The following is a 23,963-nucleotide window of genomic DNA, read 5'->3' on the forward strand; positions in this document are numbered from 1 at the left end:
AGACTTGACCTCTTTACCTCTTACTCACCTCTCCCTGCTCAGGAAGGTCCCATGTTAGTCAGCCTGAAGTGTGTGCAAGGTGTTTTTAGTGGGTGCTAGTGAGCAACTGATTGTAAAGCTGGCATTTTGAATTTGCAAAACTTAAAGGGGCAGCCTTTTTTCCAAGGCAGTCCAATCTTTTTGACTTGTGAAAGTTTAATTTTACAGGAGATAGGGCCATAGCTTGTAACAGTGAACCGTAACACTTACTTCTGAGCACTGGAAAATTTCTTTTGAATTTTTTTTTTTTCAAGATCCTAATTAAGAACATGTTAAAAATGTGTACATATGAAATTTTTTCCTCATTTTGCCTTGGAAATTTTCATCTTGTTAAGTCCCTGGGAGATGGTGGAACAATTCATCCATATCGGATTGCTGTCAGGGTTATAGGGTGAGGGGAATAAGCCTCAATTATGTGATAGCAGAGCTCCGGGCTGCCAAGCAGCACACTGTAACTATAGGAACAAGATCACATGCATGCGTAGAAACGGAAAACCATGCAACTTCTTTTTTCATGGTCAACATGACTAGCTGCATGGATGGTGGGTGTGTGCGCCCAGCGATGACATCACACAACATGGCAGCCATACCCCAGCTAGTATCAAGCCAAGCAGCATTGGTTTACAGCATACGTCTTTGATGTTGGACATCCATGTTAATAGCAATATTTGACACCTGTCAAAACGAGGTGTTCGCTGACCAGTATCACTTGACCATATTGCAGGCTCAAGTTAAGACCTCATCGAGGTCATGTGTTTTTAAGTTGACTGCTGACCAAATGCTGGGTTTCTGATGGATTGCAGGCTCAAGTAAGGTCAGGCCTGGGTTTTTGGAAGCTGGTTAATGCTAACCCAGGATTAAACATTAACTGAATTATAAATTATTCTTCTTAAAAAATGTTTTACACTCCTTATGTTTTGTGCAGTTTTACATCATTCGAACTCAAAAGAGAGAGCCAAACAATATAAACAGAAAACTGTTCTGTCCTCGTGTACTGGTTCACAAGAACGGATACAAAAGACCCAACAATGTTCAGCAGCTGAGCAAAGGTTCATGAAGAAAGGAGAACAATGGTTATTCCCTCTGTGTACCAGTACACCAGGGCACAACCCAGAAAACCTCACTGCAAATTTACAAGACTCATATCAAATTAATTTTTGCTTATCCTGGGTTAGCTTAATGGAATTTGCAGAATGGAATTTGAACAACTCGGTCCAGAAGCTCTGCTTTGAGGCTTGGCTACATCTATATATCACATGAAGTGTTTTGCTGGTTTTGTTTGATTTGACCAACCAAAATCTTGTGAGTTGGATTTTTTAAAGTGTAATTAAAGTGTCAACATTTTGATATTTCTATTTAATTATTGACTTCAAATCGATTAAAAAGTATTAAAAATGTCCAGAGCATGAGAAAGGTGAATGTCCAGAGCAAGAGCTGTGAGTTTATGGAAGACGTGCAATAGCAAAGCTCAGTGCATACGTATGAGAAGCTCGGATTCCCTTTAAAGGTGACTCAAAACAGTTTCCAACACTTAGATTTGATGGGTCATTATAACCACTCTATCACTTGATGCTACAATCATGGTATCAAAAAACTGCCCAATCATTGGTGAACACATTGTTATCATTTTCGTGACAGAATAGGTTGCCATAACAACAGTATGACCTCCTAAAAACACCCTTAATTGCAGCTTTAGGGGCTTATAGAGTAGTGTGACATAACATGATGCTTACATGACGCTGTTTCATGGCTTTCGGATGGAACGTTTAGTAAGTAAGTAACTAAGTAAGTAAGTAAGTAACAACTTTATTTACAGAGTGTAACACATAACAGTAAAAAACTAACGAACCAGTGGCCCTCTATCCTAAGTTAAAAATTAAAAACTATTTACACTTACACCCGCGTATAAGAACCTAGTGATTTAAGAACCTACAGGCTGAAATTGGGCATTTTAATACCCAAATATATAAGAACCTATTTAGGCTGGCAAAGAACAATAGGTTCTTATACAAAAAAACACTCTTATTTTGTAGCCAAAATACTGGATTTTAATTGATAGAAATTGTGAAATTTCTGAGAAACACCATGAAAATTATTTGTTTAATTGAAAATCTTTTAAATACAGAGTATAGAATACTGTATAAAATTATACTGGTGTAGCCTTGGGACTTGAATCTGTAGAGTGCCCTGACTTTTGCTCATGTGAAATACACATTACTGCTTGTCTTTTTCATTCCAACTGTAACAGTGATACCCAAAGAAAATGTTTGTTCTTTCTGTGTACAGTACAATGCATCTTTATTTCAATACGCAAGAAAATTAATATTTTGTTTCACATTGTATTTGATTATTTTCAAATTGGTTCAATTTTAATTCCCTAAATTGGGTTTTTATTTATTTTTGCTGTTTTTATTTATATATTTATATTGCTGTTAACAATTTACATTATTATCAAATACAACTGTAAATATGGTAGCCTATGATACTGAATTTATTATTATTTAAAAAATAAGGCTTGGCATTTTTGCGGTTTAAAATACAAATGTTCAACCATTATGACATACTAGTACTACAGTAGCTCTCTGAATGGTATCACTATGACAACTCCTACAAATAAGAACCTACTAAGAACCTAATCAGCCCGAGTTCGGAAAAACTACCCCAAAATATAAGAACCCATTCAGCCTGAACCCAAAAATTCTAGGTTCTTATACGCGGGTGTTTACTGTATAGGATAATAAAAATTACAAAAATAGAATACAGCTAAAAATTTAAAGATATGATAAAAGTTAAAAATTTAAAAAATCTAAATCTAGATATGCACAACTAAAAACTAAGCTAAGAGTTTTTGGACAAAAAATATTTTCTAACAGCAGATTTAAAGGAAGCAATGAAGTCTTTCTTGTGAATGTCTAAAGGGATGCTGTTCCACAGCCATAGTTTTGCTCCATTGGCTTGGAAAGTTCGCCCCCTTCCGTTTCTCTGTTATAGGAGGGGCACACTAAGTTATATTTTCCATAGCGACTGGTTCTGGTGTGTGGGTCTGAGTTTCTCGTTAAAAGTTTGCAGGCTCAAATCACAAATGTCCTTGGAATCTTTGGAAACTTTCTTGGAAACAACATGGACGGGGCCACAAGAAAAACAGCACCGGAAGAGTTTTTAAAGTGTCTCCTGGAAAATGGAGGAGAACTGGATCTGGACCGTGCAGTATTACTTCTTTCCCAAAACAACCGTAAATTTGTTTTAGAGTTTGGCGCGCTGGAATTCGTCAAAATGTTTCCGTAACTATTCAAGTCAAACCAGGCCGGGGAAACGATAGTGATTGTGAAGTTAGATGTACGTCTAGAGTTTTGTCCTAAAGTTGGAAAGACCGGTGGATGTACTAAAAGAAGATGTTATCTGTTACATTTATGCCCTTTCTTTGCCAAAGAAAGTTGTAAATTTGGTGATAAATGTAAAAGATCGCACAATTATGGCGACGAGCACACGATCCGTGTAGTGAGTTACCTCCGTCTAGACTTTCTTAGGGGTAACCCGGAAACACTGACCCTGGTCCGCGGACCCCACTACGGACCGGGTAGTGACTACCTATGGACTGGTCCATGGACTCCCCGTATGGACCCCCTCTACGGACCACCCCCAAAATAGAATCATGAAATAAGAAATAAATATTTCAGTCCTGGGTTGTCTAATAGATCGGGTCGGCGAAATTTCGAACGTTACATTTTGCAAATGTGACATTCTTGGTTTCAGCCTTGGGCGCAAGTTATATCATTACACGTTGCCATTTCCTTTGCTGTGGCCATACTGTATATGAAAGACCGTAAACGCCTCCAGGCCCGGGACTCCAGGAAGCCTTCGGGAAACTTCGAAATTTGTACTCCTTCCCCTCCACCATTTTGTTCAGCCCAGTCTCCCATGTATTCGTGAGCTCATTCCAGGCTACAGATACAAGCAAGCTTGAACGACCTAAAAACCCATCTTCCACGGCCAGATGGAACCACGAATGGAAGGTAACAATTTTCCTTCTTTGTACCATCGGCATCTCCTTACGCTGAAAGAAGCTTGTAGGCTTTTTTTTTTCAAGTGAAGTATTTATTTCTTATTTTTATTCTATTTTTGGGGGGTGGTCTGTACAGGAGATCCGTACGGGTAGTCCGTGGACCCGGTCCGTAGTGGGGGTCCGTGGACCGGGGATCAGTGTTTTCGGGTTACCCCATTGGGAACCTGTTGGCAGGCTATTTTTGTTGACGCATTTTGAATCCATATGCATTGTCTGTATCTTAGATCTGGTTTCTCGTGGTGAATGAAGTATTCAAATTTTGCTTAATATTTAAAAATGCTGCTGTTGTATGTGTTTTTTCTCAACGTTACTCAGTCATATGTATAAAATATCAGAATTGAGACATTGATTACTTGATATCACTGAAAATTTATTGAAGGTCATTCAACTTCCCTTATCAAACATGCTTTCCGGCCTCAACTTTATACCCGAATATTCAATTGTTTCGTAACACATGAACTACGTCTGGTTTGGAACAACAATCTAAACAATCTCAACAATCTAATTTTAAATTGTTGTTCCAAACCATGCGTAGTTTACGTGTTATGTTTGTTGCCGCTGTTTGCATTTTATTTCTTATTCAATTGTTTCGTATTCATTTTTCAAAGGGCGACTGTGTGTTTTTCAAAGGGGAAGGAGGCAAGTTAGGTGATCTTAGTCGAGCTATGTCGTATCCGACTTTTAGCGGTGTTGATGTGCATTTTGTTGATGACGCTTTACTCGCTGGTGACTGAGAACTGCTCATTGTCACGATATAAATCCTTAAAACTATTCAAGTGTGAAAAAGAAAATGTCTGAACAAGAACAGTAAACTATGATAGACTTCCGCTGCTATAGGGGTTTTTGTGATATTCGCGAAGTAGCCTGCGAGGAAACTGTCTTTAGAGCTCCTCTGAGCAGGGTGAAGTAAGGGAGATCAAGGAGAACTAGACTATGGTTGGCGAAATGGTGCAAAATTCACAAGGTTTATATTCATTCACATTTAATGTTGTTATTATTATTCACGAATATATTTATTCACATTCAGCAACTAAATTTATATTCAAGAGATATACTAATTCACATTTAACGACGTATTTCGTATTCACGAATATATTTACTCACATTTACGGGATGTATTCATTCACATTCAACGGTTTATATTCATTCACATTCACGATCGAAATATTGGTTTAACACGGTGCAATATTCATTCAACATTTTCTGCGCACCGCCTTCGCGCATCATTAGGTCCCAGCTCACGCTCTACAATTTCTGAACGCAATATGGCGGACGAAGGAAGCCTTATTATATGAAGGGGTAGAACAAAGACAAACGACCCCAAACATACACAACAGAACATAAACATTACATGGGCTAGAGGAGATAACAGACTGCTCGATGATTTCGGATGAGCAAGTAGATAATCTCGTACAACGTTTTATGAGTGATCATGGGACTTTGCTCGGGTATTCCTTGGTGACCGGACATCTTCGATCATTATAGGTCTCAGAGTTCAACGGGATGGAATCAGGGAGAGTATTGACCGCGTTGACCCTGGAAACTCTAAAATCCGTTGGGCTGTCGTAATTTCTAGGAGAGCGTGTTCTGTGGCTGCTCCAAATAGCTTGTGGCATATTGACGGACACCATAGCCTGGTTACTGTCATGCATGGGGGTATTGATGATTTTCCTTTAATTAACCTTTAATCTTTAACAAGGTACTCCTAAAACAATGTAAAAAAAAAAAACTATACTAGCGTTGTTGTTGTGGTTTTTTTGTTTAAATGTTCTACTAATAACAGAACTGTAGCATTGTCCTAGATTTGTTTCCCTCAGCGACGCAAAGGTTTGAGTGGCCATCAAGGGTGCGAAGTGGTCATAGGGGTGAAAAATGTGAGGGTGTCTTACGACAGCCCAGCTGATTCTAGAGTCTCCAGGGTCAACATGGCCAATACTCTCCCTCTTCCATCCCGTTGACTGATCACTCATCATGAAACGTTCTACGAGATTGTCTAGTTGCTCATGCGAAATCATCGAGAAGCCCGTACTCCACAATACGACGTTTCAATGTCCACCTTGAAACAAGAAGCATTTGAACTTTGTCCACGTGAAACCCGACGATCTTTGTTGCAGAAGGAAAATAAAAATTAGAATTAAAATATTTAGAGAGGAAGAGCGGGCTTTCATTCAGACCCTCTATCCTGGTCGAATTGGGATTTGGAGATGCTGTTTTTTTGTGGGGGGAGGAAAACCGGAGCACCCGGATAAAACCCTCGAGCAAGGCGAGAACCAACCACAAACTCATCGCCGGGTCAAACTGGTGGGAGGCGAGGGTCACCACTGCGCCATCTCTGCTCCCCAAGAACTAACTCCGATATTGAATATCGAGTTCAGAAGACCTCAGGGCTGGTCACAGAATACACTGCAAGGTTTGTGCAGTTTGATGAGTCGTGTCGTATCCATTCTCCATGCAAAAGACATATATTTCCCAGTATTTCATTCAGTGCTGCCCTATGATACTGACGAAAGGTAGTAATTGCTGGAGAGCTACACTCGAGCCTTATTTGGATGTTCTCTCTCAATCCTACTTCCGCGGTGTTCCATTCCCCTTCGCACTCTTGTAGGAGATCGAAAGTTCCTGCCAATGTAACATTTGTGTTTGGGGTCTTTGGTCTTTGTTCTACCCCTTCATATAATAAGGCTTCCTTCGTCCGCCATATTGCGTTCAGAAATTGTAGAGCGTGAGCTGGGACCTAATGATGCGCGAAGGCGGTGCGCAGAAAATGTTGAATGAATATTGCACCATGTTGAACCAATATTTCGATCGTGAATGTGAATGAATATAAACCGTTGAATGTGAATGAATACATCCCGTAAATGTGAGTAAATATATTCGTGAATACGAAATACGTCGTTAAATGTGAATTAGTATATTTCTTGAATATAAATTTAGTTGTTGAATGTAAATAAATATATTCGTGAATAATAATAACAACATTAAATGTGAATGAATATAAACTTTGTGAATTTTGCACCATTTCGCCAACCATACTAGACAGGATGTCACGGATTGACATACGGTAGCTGATAGTCATTTGGTGTTGAAATACTTGCGCAAAAAGATCACGTGAAAAAGCCAGATTATTATTATGAGGTCACGAGTCAGATGCGCTCATCTTTCATGGGATGAGGGAAAATTCGCTATTTGATTATTTGTAATTCAACTTTTGGTTTCGCTTTCAGTCATTTTCTATACACGGTACAGGCCTAGTCGATTCAGAAACTCAGACTTTCCCAATGTTTCTCAACGACTCGTGTAGTAATTGCTGTTATCTGTTCTCCACAGGCTAGCAAGTCATCTGAGACCATCTCAATCATAGTTTTCTGTCTGATCAGCTGAGGTGAAGGTCTGAGTTGAGGTACGTATTCGATACATAATAGATGCATAATCTTGGTTGACGCATTTTGAATCCAGAAACTCAGACTTTTCCAATGTTTCTCAATGACTCGTGTAGTAATTGCTGTAATCTGTTCTTCATAGACTAGCAAGTCATCTGAGACCATCTCAATCATAGTTCTCTGGCTGATCAGCTGAGGTGAAGGTCTGAGCTGAGGTACGTATTCGATACATAAGACGAATTTTGAATCCACATGCACTGTCTGTATGTTAGATCTGGTTTCTCGTGGGGAATGAAGTACTGATTCAAATTTTGCTCTAAAAATATTGCTGCTGTATGTGTTTTTTCTCAACGTTACTCAGTCATATGTATAAAATATCAGAATTGAGACACTGACCACTTGATATCACTGCAGTTTATTAAAGGTCATTCAACTTCCCGTATCAAACGTGCTTTCCGGCCTCAACTTTATACCCGAATATTCAATTGTTTCGTATTCACTTTTAAAAGGGCGACTGTGTGTGTTTCAAAGGGGAAGGAGGCAAGTTAGGTGATCTTAGTGGGCCTATGTCGTCTCTGACTTTTAGCGGTGTTGATGCGTGTTTTGTTGATGACGTTATTTGCTGGTGACAGAAAATTGCTCATTGTCACGATATTAATCCTTAAAAGTAATCAAGTGTGAAAAAGAAATGTCTGAACGAGAACAGTAAACTGTGATAGACTTCCGCTGTTGTAGGGGTTTTTGTGATATTCGCGAAGTAGCTTGCGAAGAAACTGTGTTTACAGCTCTTTTGAGCAGGGTGGGGTAAGGGAGAGCATCAGGAGAACTAGACAGGATGTGTCATGGATTGACATAGCTGATAGTCATCTGGTGTTTAAATGCTTGCGCAATAAAGTTGTATTCGTAATCAAAGATGAAAAACTAACAAAAAATACCAAGTAATGAAGTAATTAATGTACAGGCGACTTTTTGAATCCTTTCTTTTACACTATTTATCACGTGTACAAGCCAGATTAATACTATGAGGTCACGAGCCAGATGCGCTGATCTTTCATGGAATGAGGGAAAAACCCCTATTTGATTATTTGTAATTCAACTTTTGGTTTCGCTTTCATTCATTTTCTACACACAGTAAGGGCCTAGTCGATTTAGAAACTCAGACTTTTCCAATGTTTCTCAACGACTCGTGTATGCTGTAATCTGTTCTCCATAGGCTAGCAAGTCATCTGAGACCATCTCAATCATAGTTTTCTGTCTGATCAGCTGAGGTGAAGGTCTGAGCTGAGGTACGTATTCGATACATAATAAATGCACAATCTTTGTTGACGCATTTTGAATACATATGCATTGTCTGTATCTTAGATTTGGTTTCTCGTGGGGAATGAAGTATTGAAATTTTGCGTAGTATTTAAGAATGCTGCTGTTGTATGTTTTTTTCCGCAACGTTACTCAGTCATAGGTATAAAATATCAGAATCAGTGATTGAGACACTGATTACTTGACATCACTGAAGTTTATTGAAGGTTATTCAAGTTCCCGTATCAAACGTTCTTTCCGGCCTCAACTTTATAGCCCAATATTAATGTTTCGTATTCGTTTCTTAAAGGGCGACTGTGTGTGTTTCAAAGAGGAAGGAGGCAAGTTAGGTGATCTTAGTGGAGCTATGTCGTATCAGCCAACTTTTAGCGGTGTTGATGTGTATTTTGTTGATTGCTCATTGTCACGATAAAAATCCTTAAAACTATTCAAGTGTGAAAAAGAAAATGTCTGAACGAGAACAGTAAACTGATAGACTTCCGCTGTTGTAGGGGCTTTCGTGATATTCGCGAAGTAGCCTGCGAGGAAACTGTCTCTACAGCTCTTCTGAGCAGGGTGGGGTAAGTGAGAGCAAGGAGAACTCGACAGGATGTGTCACGGATTGACATAGCTGATACCTTATTACATGAAATTTTCGCGACACGTTAATTTTACGATTTTGAGGTTCGCATATTTCGCGACACCTTAATTTCGCGATTTTGCGAAAATTTTGCATTTTGACTCACTTTAATTTCGCGTTTTTGAGTGAGACACACTATATTTCTTTGTCAATGTTATTTAAGATGTCCCTGAATTTGATCAAACAACTTAATCAACAACGTCCAAATAAACAGAAACGCAACTGATTATGTAAACAGTAACAAGAAAGATGTTGTCACAGTGTCTACAAGGCAATTGAAAGGTTTAAACAACTAGTAGAACAGCACTACAAGGAGCCAGTAAATGGACAGTTTGAGGATTGTACAAAAGAAGTGCTACCTGGAGTGGAGACGGAAAGCAGTAGTGATGAAGAGGACCAGAACATTACCACAGAATAGTTCAAAATGATTGTTATAAACGTGTGTAATGGTAATAAAGTCGCTTTTTTAATTATTGACGTAATGTGAGTCACTTAATTTTCGCATCATGTTAATTTCGCGACATTTAATTATCGCGTCACTTAAATTTCGCGATTTTTTTTAAATCGCGAAATTCGCGAAATTAACGTGTCGCGAAAATTTCATGTAATAAGGTAGTCATTTGGCGTTTAATACTTGCGCAATAAAGTTGTATTCGTAATCAAAGATGCAAAACTAACACAAAATACCAAGTAATTAAGTCAGCAACATACAGACGACTTTTCGAATCCTTTCTCTCACACTATTACATTCATCACGTGTACAAGCCAGATTAATATTAGGAGGTCACGAGCCAGATGCGCTGATCTCTCATGGAATGAGGGAAAATTCCCTATTTGATTATTTGTACTTTAAACTTTTGGTTTCGCTTTCAGTCATTTTCTATACACGGTAAGGGCTAAGTCGATTCAGAAACTCAGACTTTTCCAATGTTTCTCAACGACTCGTGTATGCTGCAATCTATTCTTCATAGGCTAGCAAGTCATCTGAGACCATCTGAATCATAGTTTTCTGGCTGATCAGCTGAGGTGAAGGTCTGAGCCGAGGTACGTATTCGATACAGAATCGATGCATAATCTTTGTCGACGCATTTTGAATCCATATGCATTGTCTTTATTGTAGATCTGATTTCTCGTGAGGAGTAAAGCATTCAAATTTTGCTCAATATTTAAAAATGCTTCTGTTGTGTGTGTTTTTTCTCAACGTTACTCAGTCATTTGTATAAAATATCCAGAAATTGCGACACTGACCACTTGATATCACTGCAGTTTATTAACGGTCATTCAACTTCCCGTATCAAACGTGCTTTCCGGCCTCAACTTTATACCCGAATATTCAATTGTTCCGTATTCACTTTTAAAAGGGCGACTGTGTGTGTTTCAAAGGGGAAGGAGGCAAGTTAGGTGATCTTAGTGGGCCTATGTCATCTCTGACTGTTAGTGGTGTTAATGTGTGTTTTGTTGATGACGTTATTCGCTGGTGACAGAAAATTGCTCATTGTCACGATATTAATCCTTAAAAGTAATCAAGTGTGAAAAAGAAATGTCTCAACGAGAGCAGTTAACTGTGATAGACTTCCGCTGTTGTAGGTGTTTTTGTGATATTCGCGAGGTAGCTGGCGAAGAAACTGTCTTTACAGCTCTTCTGAGCAGGGTGGGGTAAGAGAGAGCATCAGGAGAACTAGACAGGATGTGTCATGGATTGACATAGCTGATAGTCATTTGGTGTTTAAATGCTTGCGCAATAAAGTTGTATTCGTAATCAAAGATGAAAAACTAACACAAAATACCAAGTAATCAAGTAATTAATATACAGGCGAATTTTCGAATCCTTTCTTTTACACTGTTTATCACGCGTACAAGCCAGATTAATACTATGAGGTCACGAGCCAGATGCGCTGATCTTTCATGGAATGAGGGAAAAACCCCTATTTGATTATTTGTAATTCAACTTTTGGTTTCGCTTTCAGTCATTTTCTATACACGGTACGGGTCTAGTCGATTCAGAAACTGAGACTTTCCCAATGTTTCTCTACGACTCGTCTAGTAATTGCTGTAATCTGTTCTCCATAGGCTAGCAAGTCATCTGAGACCATCTCAATCATAGTTTTCTGTCTGATCAGCTGAGGTGAAGGTCTGAGCTGAGGTACGTATTCGATACATAATAGATGCATAATCTTTGTTGACGCATTTTGAATACATATGCATTGTCTGTATCTTAGATCTGGTTTCTCGTGGGGAATGAAGTATTCAAATTTTGTTTAATACTTCAAAATGCTGCTGTTGTGTGTGTTTTTTTCGCAACGTTACTCAGTCATATGTATAAAATATCCAGAAATTGCGACACTGATCACTTGATATCACTGAAGTTTATTGAAGGTCATTCAACTTCCCGTATCAAACGTGCTTTCCGGCCTCAACTTTATAGCCGATGATTCAATTGTTTCGTAGTCATTTTTCGAAGGGCGACTGTGTGTTTTTCAAAGGGGAAGGAGGCAAGTTAGGTGATTTTGGTCGAGCTATGTCGTATCAGCCGACTTTTAGCCGTGTTAATGCGTACTTTGGTGATGACTTTACTCGCTGGTGACTGAGAATTGCTCATTGTTACAACATAAATCCTTGAAACTAATCAAGAGTGAAAAAGAAAATGTCTGAACGAGAGCAGTAACCTGTGATAGACTTCCGCTGTTGTAGGGGCTTTCGTGATATTCGCGAAGTAGCCTGCGAGGAAACTGTCTCTACAGCTCTTCTGAGCAGGGTGGGGAAAGGAGAACAAGGGGAACTAGTCAGGATGTGTCACGGATTGACATAGCTTATAGTCATTTAGTGTTTAAACACTTGTGCATAAAGTTGTATTGGTAATCAAAGATGAAAAACTAACATAAAATACCGGGTGATCAAGTAAGTAACATGCAGGCGACTTGTCGAATCCTTTCTCATACACTATTCATCACGTGTACACGCCAGCTTAGGTCACGAGCCAGATGTGCTGATCTTTCATGGAATGAGGGAAAAACCCCTATTTGATTATTTGTATTAAACTTTTGGTTTCACATTCAGTCGTTTTACAACGCATGGTAACGTACGTTTTGCAGAAGTTTCGAAGATTCAGAAACTCAAGCTCCTTCAGTGTTTCTCAAGGACCCGTGCAGTAATTGCTGTAAATTTTTCTCCATAGGCTAGCGAGTCATCTGAATTATAGTTTTCTGTTTAGCCCAGCTGAAGGCCTGAGGTAGGTATTCTATATGATTATTGCTTAGCTCTCTGATTTGAACCCTCTGTCGAGATAAAAGAAATATACAACGGACGACAGCGAAAGTGCAGAATTGCAGTCTCCTTCGCCGGTATTAAGAGGCGCCCTCTGTAATTTTCAACTATGGCCATTTGGACCAGAAAAAATCAAATTCCTCAAACTTTCTCAGATGAATGGTCTAGATAAGTGGTTCACAAAAATATAACTTTCAGTTCAATTCGATTCGTATGTTAGCGCTGGGGCCACCATCTTGGTTTTGCCCCCCTGAGAGGGCTTTCAGCGGCCATTTTAGGGCACATTTTTAACAGTTTGCCATATAAAGAAAACGATCTAAATCTGGGTAAAAACCCTTTATTCGAGACAAGCAAATGTTTCTTGTTACATTGAGAGGCTGTTTTGGCAATTTGATCATCACCTGATTTTTTTACAGAATTTTAAATTTCTTCCCTTTTGGACTACTCATGAAGCGCCATAAAAAAGGCGAAGTTTAAAGGAAAATATCGCCAAAAGTACATCACTTGAGATCCCAAAACTATCCTCCACTTAAAGAGCAATGTTTCACCTGTGAAAAAATGCAATAAAATTTTGGGGCAGTTAAAACTGTAAAATGTTAGAAGAAGAAGTTTAAGCTGTGCTTTTGTCAACAAAGACCGCCGTCCTAATTAGCATAATAACGTGAAAATAACGATGCACAAAGAAAATAATGATATATTCCACTTACCTCGCGACATGTCGACAACTGGATGTTCCACGATGCCTCATGTTATATTTCCAGTATGTTTCAGCCACATTTTCGGTGATTAGTGTACAACATCACTCTCAGACATCGCCACGGTTAAGCAGATTTCAACTCTCCGAAGCCCGCTTCATAACATCTATCAATATTATTTGTCTTTCGTCTCATAAGCCGTCATTTACAAGAAGTTTAACAATTTGCTGAGATCCTAACTGACCCAGAAGTCTGTTAGCAGCCTCTAAAATCCTCCTCTTAATCGAGGATTCCCATCAAGAACTCGTTTAAGCTCAGTTCTGTTTTGATCTGTTGTGCACCCGCCATTATTCCACAGATTGCGTTACATTTGGCAAATGCGCATTCCAACGGGTAGGGGTAGGGTGGGTAGGAAGTGAAAATGTAACCGACATTAAAGCCATTTTACGCATTTCTGTGGCTAAACTAGTAACTGGCTTTCCCAGAATGATTTGAACATGAGCTTCTGCTTGCAGGCATTTTCTAGGTTATTTTTGCAGGGTAGGTGGGTAGGTCGGGGGGGGGGGGGGGTCGTGTATTAAAAAAAAAAAGAAAAAGAAAAAAAGAAAACGCTAGACAGTATCAAGTCGAAAGATTATGATCTGTGTATCTTGATCAGCTTTATCAGTTCATCAGTGAGGCCCTATTAGGGGTTTTCAGGATACTGGATATTTGGGTAAAAAGTTAATAGGATGCAAGAAATTTAGGGGAAATATTAATGGGGTAGAGCATGTTTAGATCAGATAAAACAGGACATTAATTGAGTAGGAAATGGTTGAGCTGGATTTAACACGATACAAGATATTTAGGACAAAAATTAATAGGATAAGGGAGACACCCCCTCCCCCCCTCCCACTATGGGGCCTCAACAATGGTCAGCTATTTAGGATAAAATAAATGTATGTCAACTGCTATAAGCATTTATTCTGGACTCTTAGTACTTATATCACTGTGGAATATGAAAGTTTTGTATCAGATTTTAAGGTTAGGTAACGCAGCTCCTTGTTAGCGATTTCGAAGCCCACACTTGTTACACTTAATAGATAGATAAAGACGGGGCTGGAGAAATAAACAGAGAATGAAATGTGTCCCGAATTCTGTACCGTTCAACACGAATTTCTTAGATTGCAACCTTTGTGTCTGCAAAGAGATCGAGGCACAACATTCCACACTATATTTGTAAACAACTATCTTAATCTCATTGACAGCCATTAGTTTTTGACGAGAATTTTCATTTATTACAAATAGAATACGGATAGAACTCCAGTAAAAAGCTTCTTCCTTGTTTTTTTTTTTGTTCAGCATTATACTTGTCATTCGCTGACCGAAATGCCATCAAAGGCTGCGAAGGGCAACAGACTGACAAGCAGTGCGCAAGAAAAGTTTTTCTCAGGTCAGGAAACGGCCATAAAAGTCGAAGCAATTACTGTAGCACAAAAGATGAGGCGCTCAAAAGATGAGGCTAGAATTAGACGGTTCACCTGTGATGAGTTCCTGACTCCTTGCCACGTTTAATCCTTCCTCTCGAGAATGGCTTCAAAGCTCAGAAACAGACAGGAGAAGGTCCTCCAAGAAGACACAACAACCGCTGAGAATCAAGCTGCAAATATTTTTGATAAGTGTCAGTTAACTCATCCAATTGCTTATGACTCATTCAACTTGTGTGCCTTAAACGCATCTACAATGTCTTTAAGAAGCTAAGCGTCAACATTAGTGCTTCACTTGATAGATGCAGGTATTTTAAAGCGCCCTGCATAGGGTTGAAAACTAGTCTTGTGCAGACATGCAGCTGTGCTCCATCACAGAACTGAACGACATTAGCGGATGTGGGGTGCCTCAGGCTCATAACGAATGGTGCCTACAAAATGCAAACGTGTTTCCGCCAGATTAAAAAAACATGGAAAAAGGAGATCTTAGCCTGGGTTATTAGAATCCACAAAGAAAACTGGGGGTAGTCATTAATTTTTCCGAGATAATTAGCTACTGCTGACGGTAGCATTTTTCTGAAGAAAAGGTAAAGATATTTCTTCACAGATTCTCCTAAGGTTCGCAGAAAACTAAACAATTAAAAAACGTCTTTAAACTACGTGGTAAGTGGTAACATAAAAACCACTTTTGATATGTATTTAATAACAGAATCGTCGCAAGAGCACTTTGAGCGTCCCTGGACAGCACTCCTCTAGCTTAGCCAAAATACAGTCTACAGAACTTTTCCTCACAGCCAAAAACTAATGCATTGTCGAATAGGCTTACCACTTCCAATTCATACCATAAAATGTAGCTGTTATCACCCCTTTTTTGAAAGTTAAATGAGTTGTTTCATCATTTCAAAAACTTTGTCGGTGTCCGTTGCATTTTTTCCTGTTACTTTCCAAGTAAGTTAAACAGTGACGTCTCTCGCAGTTGTTTTGCTCGCGCATTATGCCATCTACAGTTGAATTTCAGTATGATTTTTTCTCCGGATACGATAAAAGCTAGTTTTTCAGCTGGAAGCCGTTGAGAGTTAGTGCTTAGCGATATGCTGCTTTTCTGGCAATCCCGGGTTTATTACAGGCTCGTAATTTTAGTGCGAAGTTTGTTTCGGTCACAACAGGATTTTTTTTAAGTCGCACGCTTGGTAGGGTGGTTAATTACGTCACTAGTTCCAACCCAAGCGCGCGCCTGGCGTTTAAACCATGCCTAAAAAAGAAGGCACCGTCCTTAACTGCCCTTCAGTAATTTTCTGAGCATTTTCTTTTCTGATGCAAAAGTGAAACGGCTAAGAAAATGTAAGAAGTTTCAATAAAACATCGCTTATCATTACTTGCTGCGCACTATTCGTCAGTCTGTTGTCTTTTGCAAAATTTGACGGCACTTCCGGCAGCGAAAGACACAACTGTCCCGCTTTATCTGATCTAAACATGCTCTACCCCATTAATATTTCCCCTAAATTTCTTGCATCATGTTAATTTTTTACCCAGATATGCAGTATCCTGAAAACCCCTAATAGGGCGGCCTCACTGATGAACTGATAAAGCTGATCAAGATACACAGATCATAATCTTTCGACTTGATACTGTCTAGCGTTTTCTTTTTTTCTTTTTCTTTTTTTTTTAATACACGACCCCCCCCCCCCCGACCTACCCACCTACCCTGCAAAAATAACCTAGAAAATGCCTGCAAGCAGAAGCTCATGTTCAAATCATTCTGGGAAAGCCAGTTACTAGTTTAGCCACAGAAATGCGTAAAATGGCTTTAATGTCGGTTACATTTTCACTTCCTACCCACCCTACCCCTACCCGTTGGAATGCGCATTTGCCAAATGTAACGCAATCTGTGGAATAATGGCGGGTGCACAACAGATCAAAACAGAACTGAGCTTAAACGAGTTCTTGATGGGAATCCTCGATTAAGAGGAGGATTTTAGAGGCTGCTAACAGACTTCTGGGTCAGTTAGGATCTCAGCAAATTGTTAAACTTCTTGTAAATGACGGCTTATGAGACGAAAGACAAATAATATTGATAGATGTTATGAAGCGGGCTTCGGAGAGTTGAAATCTGCTTAACCGTGGCGATGTCTGAGAGTGATGTTGTACACTAATCACCGAAAATGTGGCTGAAACATACTGGAAATATAACATGAGGCATCGTGGAACATCCAGTTGTCGACATGTCGCGAGGTAAGTGGAATATATCATTATTTTCTTTGTGCATCGTTATTTTCACGTTATTATGCTAATTAGGACGGCGGTCTTTGTTGACAAAAGCACAGCTTAAACTTCTTCTTCTAACATTTTACAGTTTTAACTGCCCCAAAATTTTATTGCATTTTTTCACAGGTGAAACATTGCTCTTTAAGTGGAGGATAGTTTTGGGATCTCAAGTGATGTACTTTTGGCGATATTTTCCTTTAAACTTCGCCTTTTTTATGGCGCTTCATGAGTAGTCCAAAAGGGAAGAAATTTAAAATTCTGTAAAAAAATCAGGTGATGATCAAATTGCCAAAACAGCCTCTCAATGTAACAAGAAACATTTGCTTGTCTCGAATAAAGGGTTTTTACCCAGATTTAGATCGTTTTCTTTATATGGCAAACTGTTAAAAATGTGCCCTAAAATGGCCGCTGAAAGCCCTCTCAGGGGGGCAAAACCAAGATGGTGGCCCCAGCGCTAACATACGAATCGAATTGAACTGAAAGTTATATTTTTGTGAACCACTTATCTAGACCATTCATCTGAGAAAGTTTGAGGAATTTGATTTTTTCTGGTCCAAATGGCCATAGTTGAAATTTACAGAGAGCGCCTCTTAAGAATGCATATGCAAAACGTTTAGTCAACCATGTTTACTAAATTTGTGAAGGGGGGGGGGGGGGGGGCGCTGGTGCAAACTTTCTGCGTGTTCGAAGAAATACGTTTTGACTTCTTTCTTTAATCTTACCTCTTTTACGTCTGATTGTCCGTGCCGATGTAAATGTTATGAATCAAGGTAAAAGTAACTTCTATTTCGGTTTTGTGTTTAAAAACCACCAGCTTAGTTCAGTAACTCTTACTTGTGACTTCTATGCAAGTCAGGCAACCGTTACATTCAAAACTTGGCCTTTCTGCCGAAGGCTAAATACAATTTTTTGACGGCTCTAATAGAAACTTTCATCATTCTCTTATAGAACGTTCTGTCACGTGTACTACGGTCATCCTTTCGTATGGTCACGAGGCACATCATTGTTTTAAATACTAGGTGCACCCCCTATTGCCTGACCTATTTTTACTATTGTAGAAATCAACGCTCTAGAATTGTTTCCTTTGTCCAGGCTCTTAAAAGTAAATAAACAACTTTGTAATTGACTGAGTCTGGCGGGCTGCTGCCATGGAAGTTAATCGAAACGGGATTGTTTGACTTTAAGCAAGTTCAAGACAGTCATGTTCATAAATGGTGTTTGGTAGTGAGGTTTAGAAAAGGACTAATATGGCTAGACTCGATAATGTGAACAAAAAGAATACGAATATTTTTTTTCTTTTGTATTTTAGTCATGGCGGAAAGTGAAATCAAGTCACGTGAAGCAAAGGTGAATTTTGATGAAGATGTTTTAGCAGGTAAGAAGGCAAAGCTGGAAATGCCTTTGCAAGAAATGGAGGATTTATCATCAGTTTCAGTGTGCGGCTGGTGTAAACGTATCAAATATTTTAAAGCAAACTAACTGGTTTTAAAGTAGTCGTGGAATTTGAAGCGCAATGTTATTTTGTATTGAACAAGGTCTACAATGCAGACTGTGGAAATCTAATATCATCCCCTGGTAATTTGTGAGGTTGGATGCCCTTAATACCTCGAGACGGTAAAAAAGAAAAATTGTTTAAGATGTAATAAGACAAAACAAGACAAAAGACAGACCCAAGACCTTTTTTTTTACAACACTATTTTGCTGTTTTGCAACGTTATTTGTTACTAATTGTCATTAATGTTAATTGTGTTTTCAGTTATTGCTGGCAGTTATGAAATAGAGCAGCTTTCAATTGAGTATCGTTATGAAACCTAAACCAAAGTAATCACCTTAGCCAATCACAGACAATCCAGTGAACCAATCAAAACTAAGTAAAAACATGTAACTGAAGCGAAGCGCGGGAAAACGTGTGCGAACGAATAAGGATTGGATTTGGTTTCTCTTCTGACTGGCTGTGAAAGTGGCACAAGTTTTTTCAGCCAATCGTATAGCGTATAGTTATACAAAACCAACTATTTTTCAACACTCAAATGAAAACCGCTCTATAAAAGAGTTTTTTAATTAAAACAGTGAAGTTTCTTTTCCCGACGTATTATCAGTCATAGCCCAAGGCCCAGCTTCAGGCCCAGGCCCTTCTGATGGAAAACTTGATTTTGATGATGATACTCTAAGAGGTAAGAAAATAAATGCCGATTAGTTTATTACATAATACGCTATTAATTTTACACCAAATCGAACCTGTTCAGTTAGTTTTCGTGGGATTTTGAGCCATTCGCCATTTCCACATCCCCCTTAATACACCTTGTTTGCCCCCCAGAATTTTGCATAAGTATCGTCTTCAGTTTCTCTTGGGACGACTGTAACACCCAGGAGAAATGGGAAGCAAAGGTTATGCAGAAATTTGGGGGGCTATCAAGGTGTATTATGGGAGATGCGGAAATGGCCAATGGCCAATGGCCAACGACCCAAGCCCCCCGGTCAGCGGTTGGATCGCCGGGGGAACCCTTGGATAACAAAAAATAATAATATTTTTTTGATTAGTTATTGACGAGATCAAACGGGCTGCCATATCGCCGAAGCTGAAGCGTACCAAAAAGGTACAATTGCTGGTTTTCAGTGTCACGCCATTCAGAATACATCAAAATAAAAATCAAAACCGTTCAGTAGATAAAGTCCAGAATCTGGGAAATGAAAGAAGGTAAATATTCAAAGACTCTCTCCAAGATTCTAGTCACAGCAATTTTTCTTATGCAAGATATGCGGAGAAATTTTTTACCCAAATTTATAGAGATTTGTATGGAGACGTCATGCTGGTGCCCATCCGTATGGGCACCAACATGGCGGCCGGAAACCAACAGAAACAATAATACTTTTTGTAAGACATGAACTGTTCAGATAGGCAAATTCCCCGAAATAATTCACTCTTTTAACCATCATGAACACTCTCTAGGCAGTCATGTAAATTCCGCGTCACGCAAAAGCTTAGAAATTCAAGCGTAGTGTATCACAAAACCAAAAACCCATTCGGAGCGAAAATTTGTATGAATATTAGTTTTCAGCTGCTCTTATAAATCGTTTAAGTAAAATCTCAGGAACATCAATAGTTTTGTAGTTTGAATTTTAGTGACGTCACATGAAAACCAGCTATTAAGCATTTAAGTGGTACTATGAAGAAAATCGCATCCTTCCTATTTAAGCCATTTTTAAAACTTAGACAAGTAGTCTTTGCGAGAAGAAAAACGCTGTTTACTATTTTCAAATATCTCTTTTCGTTCCAGAGACATTCAAGTTTTTGAGATATGCAAATTGGCTAAGTGATGACGTCATAAATTCAACCATATTTTGATCAAATGTGCTGAACAAAGATATCTCAGCTAGGTTGAATCAGTAACGTTTGATTCTTGGCAGTACGATTCTACTACAGGTGCTCCACAATATGAACCTAACATATTTGTTACCATGGCAACATACTGGTTCCAGACCTCCCCGATATTGAAGGCTTTTCTGGCCACTTTTAGCGTTCTGTATTGATATTTGCCAATGGTACCTGATCAATATGATCTAGCAGGCATATAAATATCTTCGGTGGAGTTCATGGCCTTGTTTAACGTTTTTCGAGCTAAAAATCACTAAAATATTGAAATTAGGTTGGAGGGGACTGGAAAAGAGTGGGTTTCAGTGGGAACTGAAATTATTATAGTTATAGGTGTGTTGCATGTAGAACTAATAGCTTAGCAAGTTTCAATGGGTTTTGCTGCAAATTGACCGAGATAGCTCTACTTATATACTTGGTGTAATATTTGGTTGAGTGTATGACGTCATCAGTCCTCTCATTTGCATAGTTGACCCATTTTCGAACTTAAATATCACCAGAACCAATGCAGATATCCGCATACAGTAAACGGTGTTTATAATCTTTCGTAGAATTCTATGATTAACCTAAAAATTCAAGGGGTAAAAATTTGATCAAAGTACCACTTATACTGTATTTTAATTCGACCCAAAAGCTGGGCACATTACGTCGTTAATCAGTGATTTGATATCTTGTTTTTCTTCATAAAAAAGAGTAAATCATTAACCGCTTGGCTTACATGTAAAGCTTCTCCGAGATACAGACAACTGTTCACGTTGACCACTTTTATCTTCCACTACGTAGTAGTGTAACGAGACTGGGGTGGACTAAAGGCTGGTTTACACTAGCGTATTGCCATAAGCATAAGCCGACATACGCAGATGCAGCAATATGATGATAATTAGCGCCTTTTCCCAAACAAAAGTCGCTAATTATCAACATGTTACTGCGTCTGCGTATGTCGGGTTATGCTTATGCGCTACTGTAAACAAGCCTTAAAGTGTTTTTTGATAAAACACTTACAGAATGATATTTAGCTAAAAATGGTAACTACTGCAATAAAGTGACAACGCACAGACTGTTTCACAGAAAAGAACTGAAAAGACTTAAATGCCATTTTATTCAGACGTGTTTTTCAGGGTTAATTTAGGCTCGGATATAAAATCTAGTAATACATAATGTTAGCTGCGCATAGCTGTGTTCACCTCTCGTTCACCTAACTCCTTGCGCCAGAGTGGCGCATAAGGCCTGTCTCACTCTGCAAGAAAATGGACAGTGTAAGGGAAACAAATTAAACAATGCTTAGCCGTACAAAATAAGTTATTAATCAAATCTGCTTTGCTTTTTCAGCGATAGTAGAAGTCTATCAGGAAGAAGGTGACAAAGAATTCACAAGAAAAGAAGTTTGTAACGCGATATACTTCTACACAGAAGGAATTCATGTGAACTGTAAGGATTTCCAGCTGAATGCCAAGCTGTACAGCAACAGGGCAACAGCTTACTACCATCTCGGTAAGATTTTGATCTTGTCATTTTCAAATTTATCCAACAATCAAGAGAAGTTGTTGCTTTCTTTGCGTTCAGCCTTTCAATGATTATAATAGAAACTATCATTTGAACAGATTATATTGGGAAACTAACTTTCCGGGGAAAACGATCAGTCCATAGAAATAAAAACTTAATTGTCAAGTCAAGAGAGATGCTAAGTGATGCTGCTGCATAAAAAATATGTTAATTGCATTTGGAATGTCCCTACTATCAATCTAAGACGACCTTTGAAAAATGTTGCAATTCAGCTCGCTTCACGCGATGGTAATCCAAAACCTTATTGGTCTGCTGTTTAGCTTGTCTTATTTTATTCCCCTCAGATCTAATTTACTTGGTTGTGTTGGCAAAGAATCGTTCAAGTTTTACTCTTTCTCAGTATTAAACCTGATTAAAACGCAACAGTTTTATTCCCCACTGCCCGGTCGTTTGTTCCCATCATCCGATGACTCCCCATAATGTGCCCCCAAGGAGGTTTGAGTTATCGGTAGTCATCCGTATTTCAAGGATCGGAACAGATCCGTTGCGTGCCACTAAGTTGAGAGGGGTCTGAGCATTGAAAGAAGACACGCACATTGCATATCTCTACAATCTCGTGACCTCTTATCGCTTTTACTTTTTCGCTACTTCTTCGTCTTCTGTGCATGAAATGTTTTTTTCAATTCTATTACTCAGGGAATTTCCACGAGGCCCTGAATGATGTAACGGCTGCCGTCAATTTGGAACCAACTTTGATTAAGGCCATAGAAACAGGTAAAATCCTTGACTCAACTGATTTATAACATGAATTTTACAATAACTGAAGAACTTATCGCGCGCTCGTTGGCTAATTTTCTTTGTCAAGATGCAAAGAGACGCCTGAATTTATAACTTATGCGATGTTGACGCGAGGAGCAAGAGCGGCTGAGCGGAATTTGACAATTTATTATTGTAAAAGAACAAATTGACGCCAGTTTTTCATGCGTCTGTCTTGTCATTGACAATAACTTTTGTCATAACATTGTCAAAGTAGCCAGTCTGCGGATCCACTCGGCTATCACCTCGTGGATCCACAGGTATTTTGACAATGTTATGACGAAATTCATGATCAATAGCAGGACAGACGCATGAAAAACGTGCTTCAATTTGCTAAGTCGACAGCTATCGTATCGAACTCTTCAAATGCAAATGACATTAATATCTTTTCAACGATATTCCCTCGCATGAGCCTTCATTTGAAGCTATTTCGACTCCAATACCAAATGACGAATATGGCTTTTAACAGGAATAAATCAGGTCTTGGATGTTTCCACCTGCGCATTGTAGATAGTATTTTTGACCTGATATTAAATTATTTATTGTAGGTGCAAGTGCTTGTGAGCACCTAGAGTGTTATGGAGACGCCATATCGTGGTGTGAGAGGGGATTGGCAGTATCCTTTATAACATCAATTATTCGTGTTCTTTGCCAGCTGTAAAAGGAACTATTATGTTACCTACAGCGATTTTAGCGAATGTTGTTAAGGGGTAAATTAGAAAAAGTTGTGTTCTGTCTGCCTTATATGTAAATGCCGCTAAAATCCCGCCAAGCATAATAGGCCGTCAAGAAGCCCTCTAGCTGTGGTTATGGTAGCTTCAGGCTATTTACAAAAGTCACAATGATTTCAAAGTAAATTGTAATTGCAAAAATCTAAGGAGGCTTCTATCAAACCCTTTCTCCATTGTACAATCTTGGGAGTTTGAATTGTTACCTCAAAGGGCTACTTGATTGAAATTCTCATCAGGAGAAACGAGTAGCCATCTCCGACTTAAAGGAAGAATAGTTTTAGGAAATAATATACAGTTTGAAAGCCAATTTTTATACGCTCAGTTGCTTGGCAACTCATAGAACAACTTAAAGATTAAAGTGTGTAATTGTAACAAAAGGACTAGACTAGATCCGGGGACTAGATCCGCCACTGCCTTGTGTTGATAAATCGT

General features: G+C 38.9%; 1 protein-coding gene across 3 annotated transcripts in view; it reads left to right on the plus strand.

Annotated features, from left to right (window-relative positions):
• Window positions 1–8,597: 8,597 nt before the first annotated feature.
• LOC149117238 (uncharacterized) overlaps window positions 8,598–23,963 on the plus strand; it is a 32,129-nt gene continuing 16,763 nt past the window's right edge. Inside the window, exons 1-10 of one of the 3 annotated variants that reach the window (XM_089276896.1) lie at window positions 8,598–8,613; window positions 8,696–8,768; window positions 9,089–10,462; window positions 11,489–11,561; window positions 12,594–12,647; window positions 18,418–18,483; window positions 19,208–19,282; window positions 21,811–21,972; window positions 22,681–22,758; window positions 23,349–23,416. In XM_089276896.1, the coding sequence (XP_089133022.1) occupies window positions 18,420–18,483; window positions 19,208–19,282; window positions 21,811–21,972; window positions 22,681–22,758; window positions 23,349–23,416 (447 nt within the window). In that variant the 5' untranslated portion in view covers window positions 8,598–8,613; window positions 8,696–8,768; window positions 9,089–10,462; ... (1 more) ...; window positions 12,594–12,647; window positions 18,418–18,419. Of the gene's footprint in view, window positions 8,614–8,695; window positions 8,769–9,088; window positions 10,463–10,522; window positions 11,402–11,488; window positions 11,562–11,702; window positions 12,493–12,593; window positions 12,648–18,417; window positions 18,484–19,207; window positions 19,283–21,810; window positions 21,973–22,680; window positions 22,759–23,348; window positions 23,417–23,963 lie in introns of those variants that run through there. The other 2 variants (XM_089276901.1, XM_089276903.1) reach the window with 2 other exon arrangements.

Source organism: Orbicella faveolata, unplaced genomic scaffold, assembly GCF_042242905.1.
Source record: "Orbicella faveolata isolate gen_17 unplaced genomic scaffold, um_ofav_v1 contig_12, whole genome shotgun sequence".
Taxonomy (NCBI): domain Eukaryota; kingdom Metazoa; phylum Cnidaria; class Anthozoa; order Scleractinia; family Merulinidae; genus Orbicella; species Orbicella faveolata.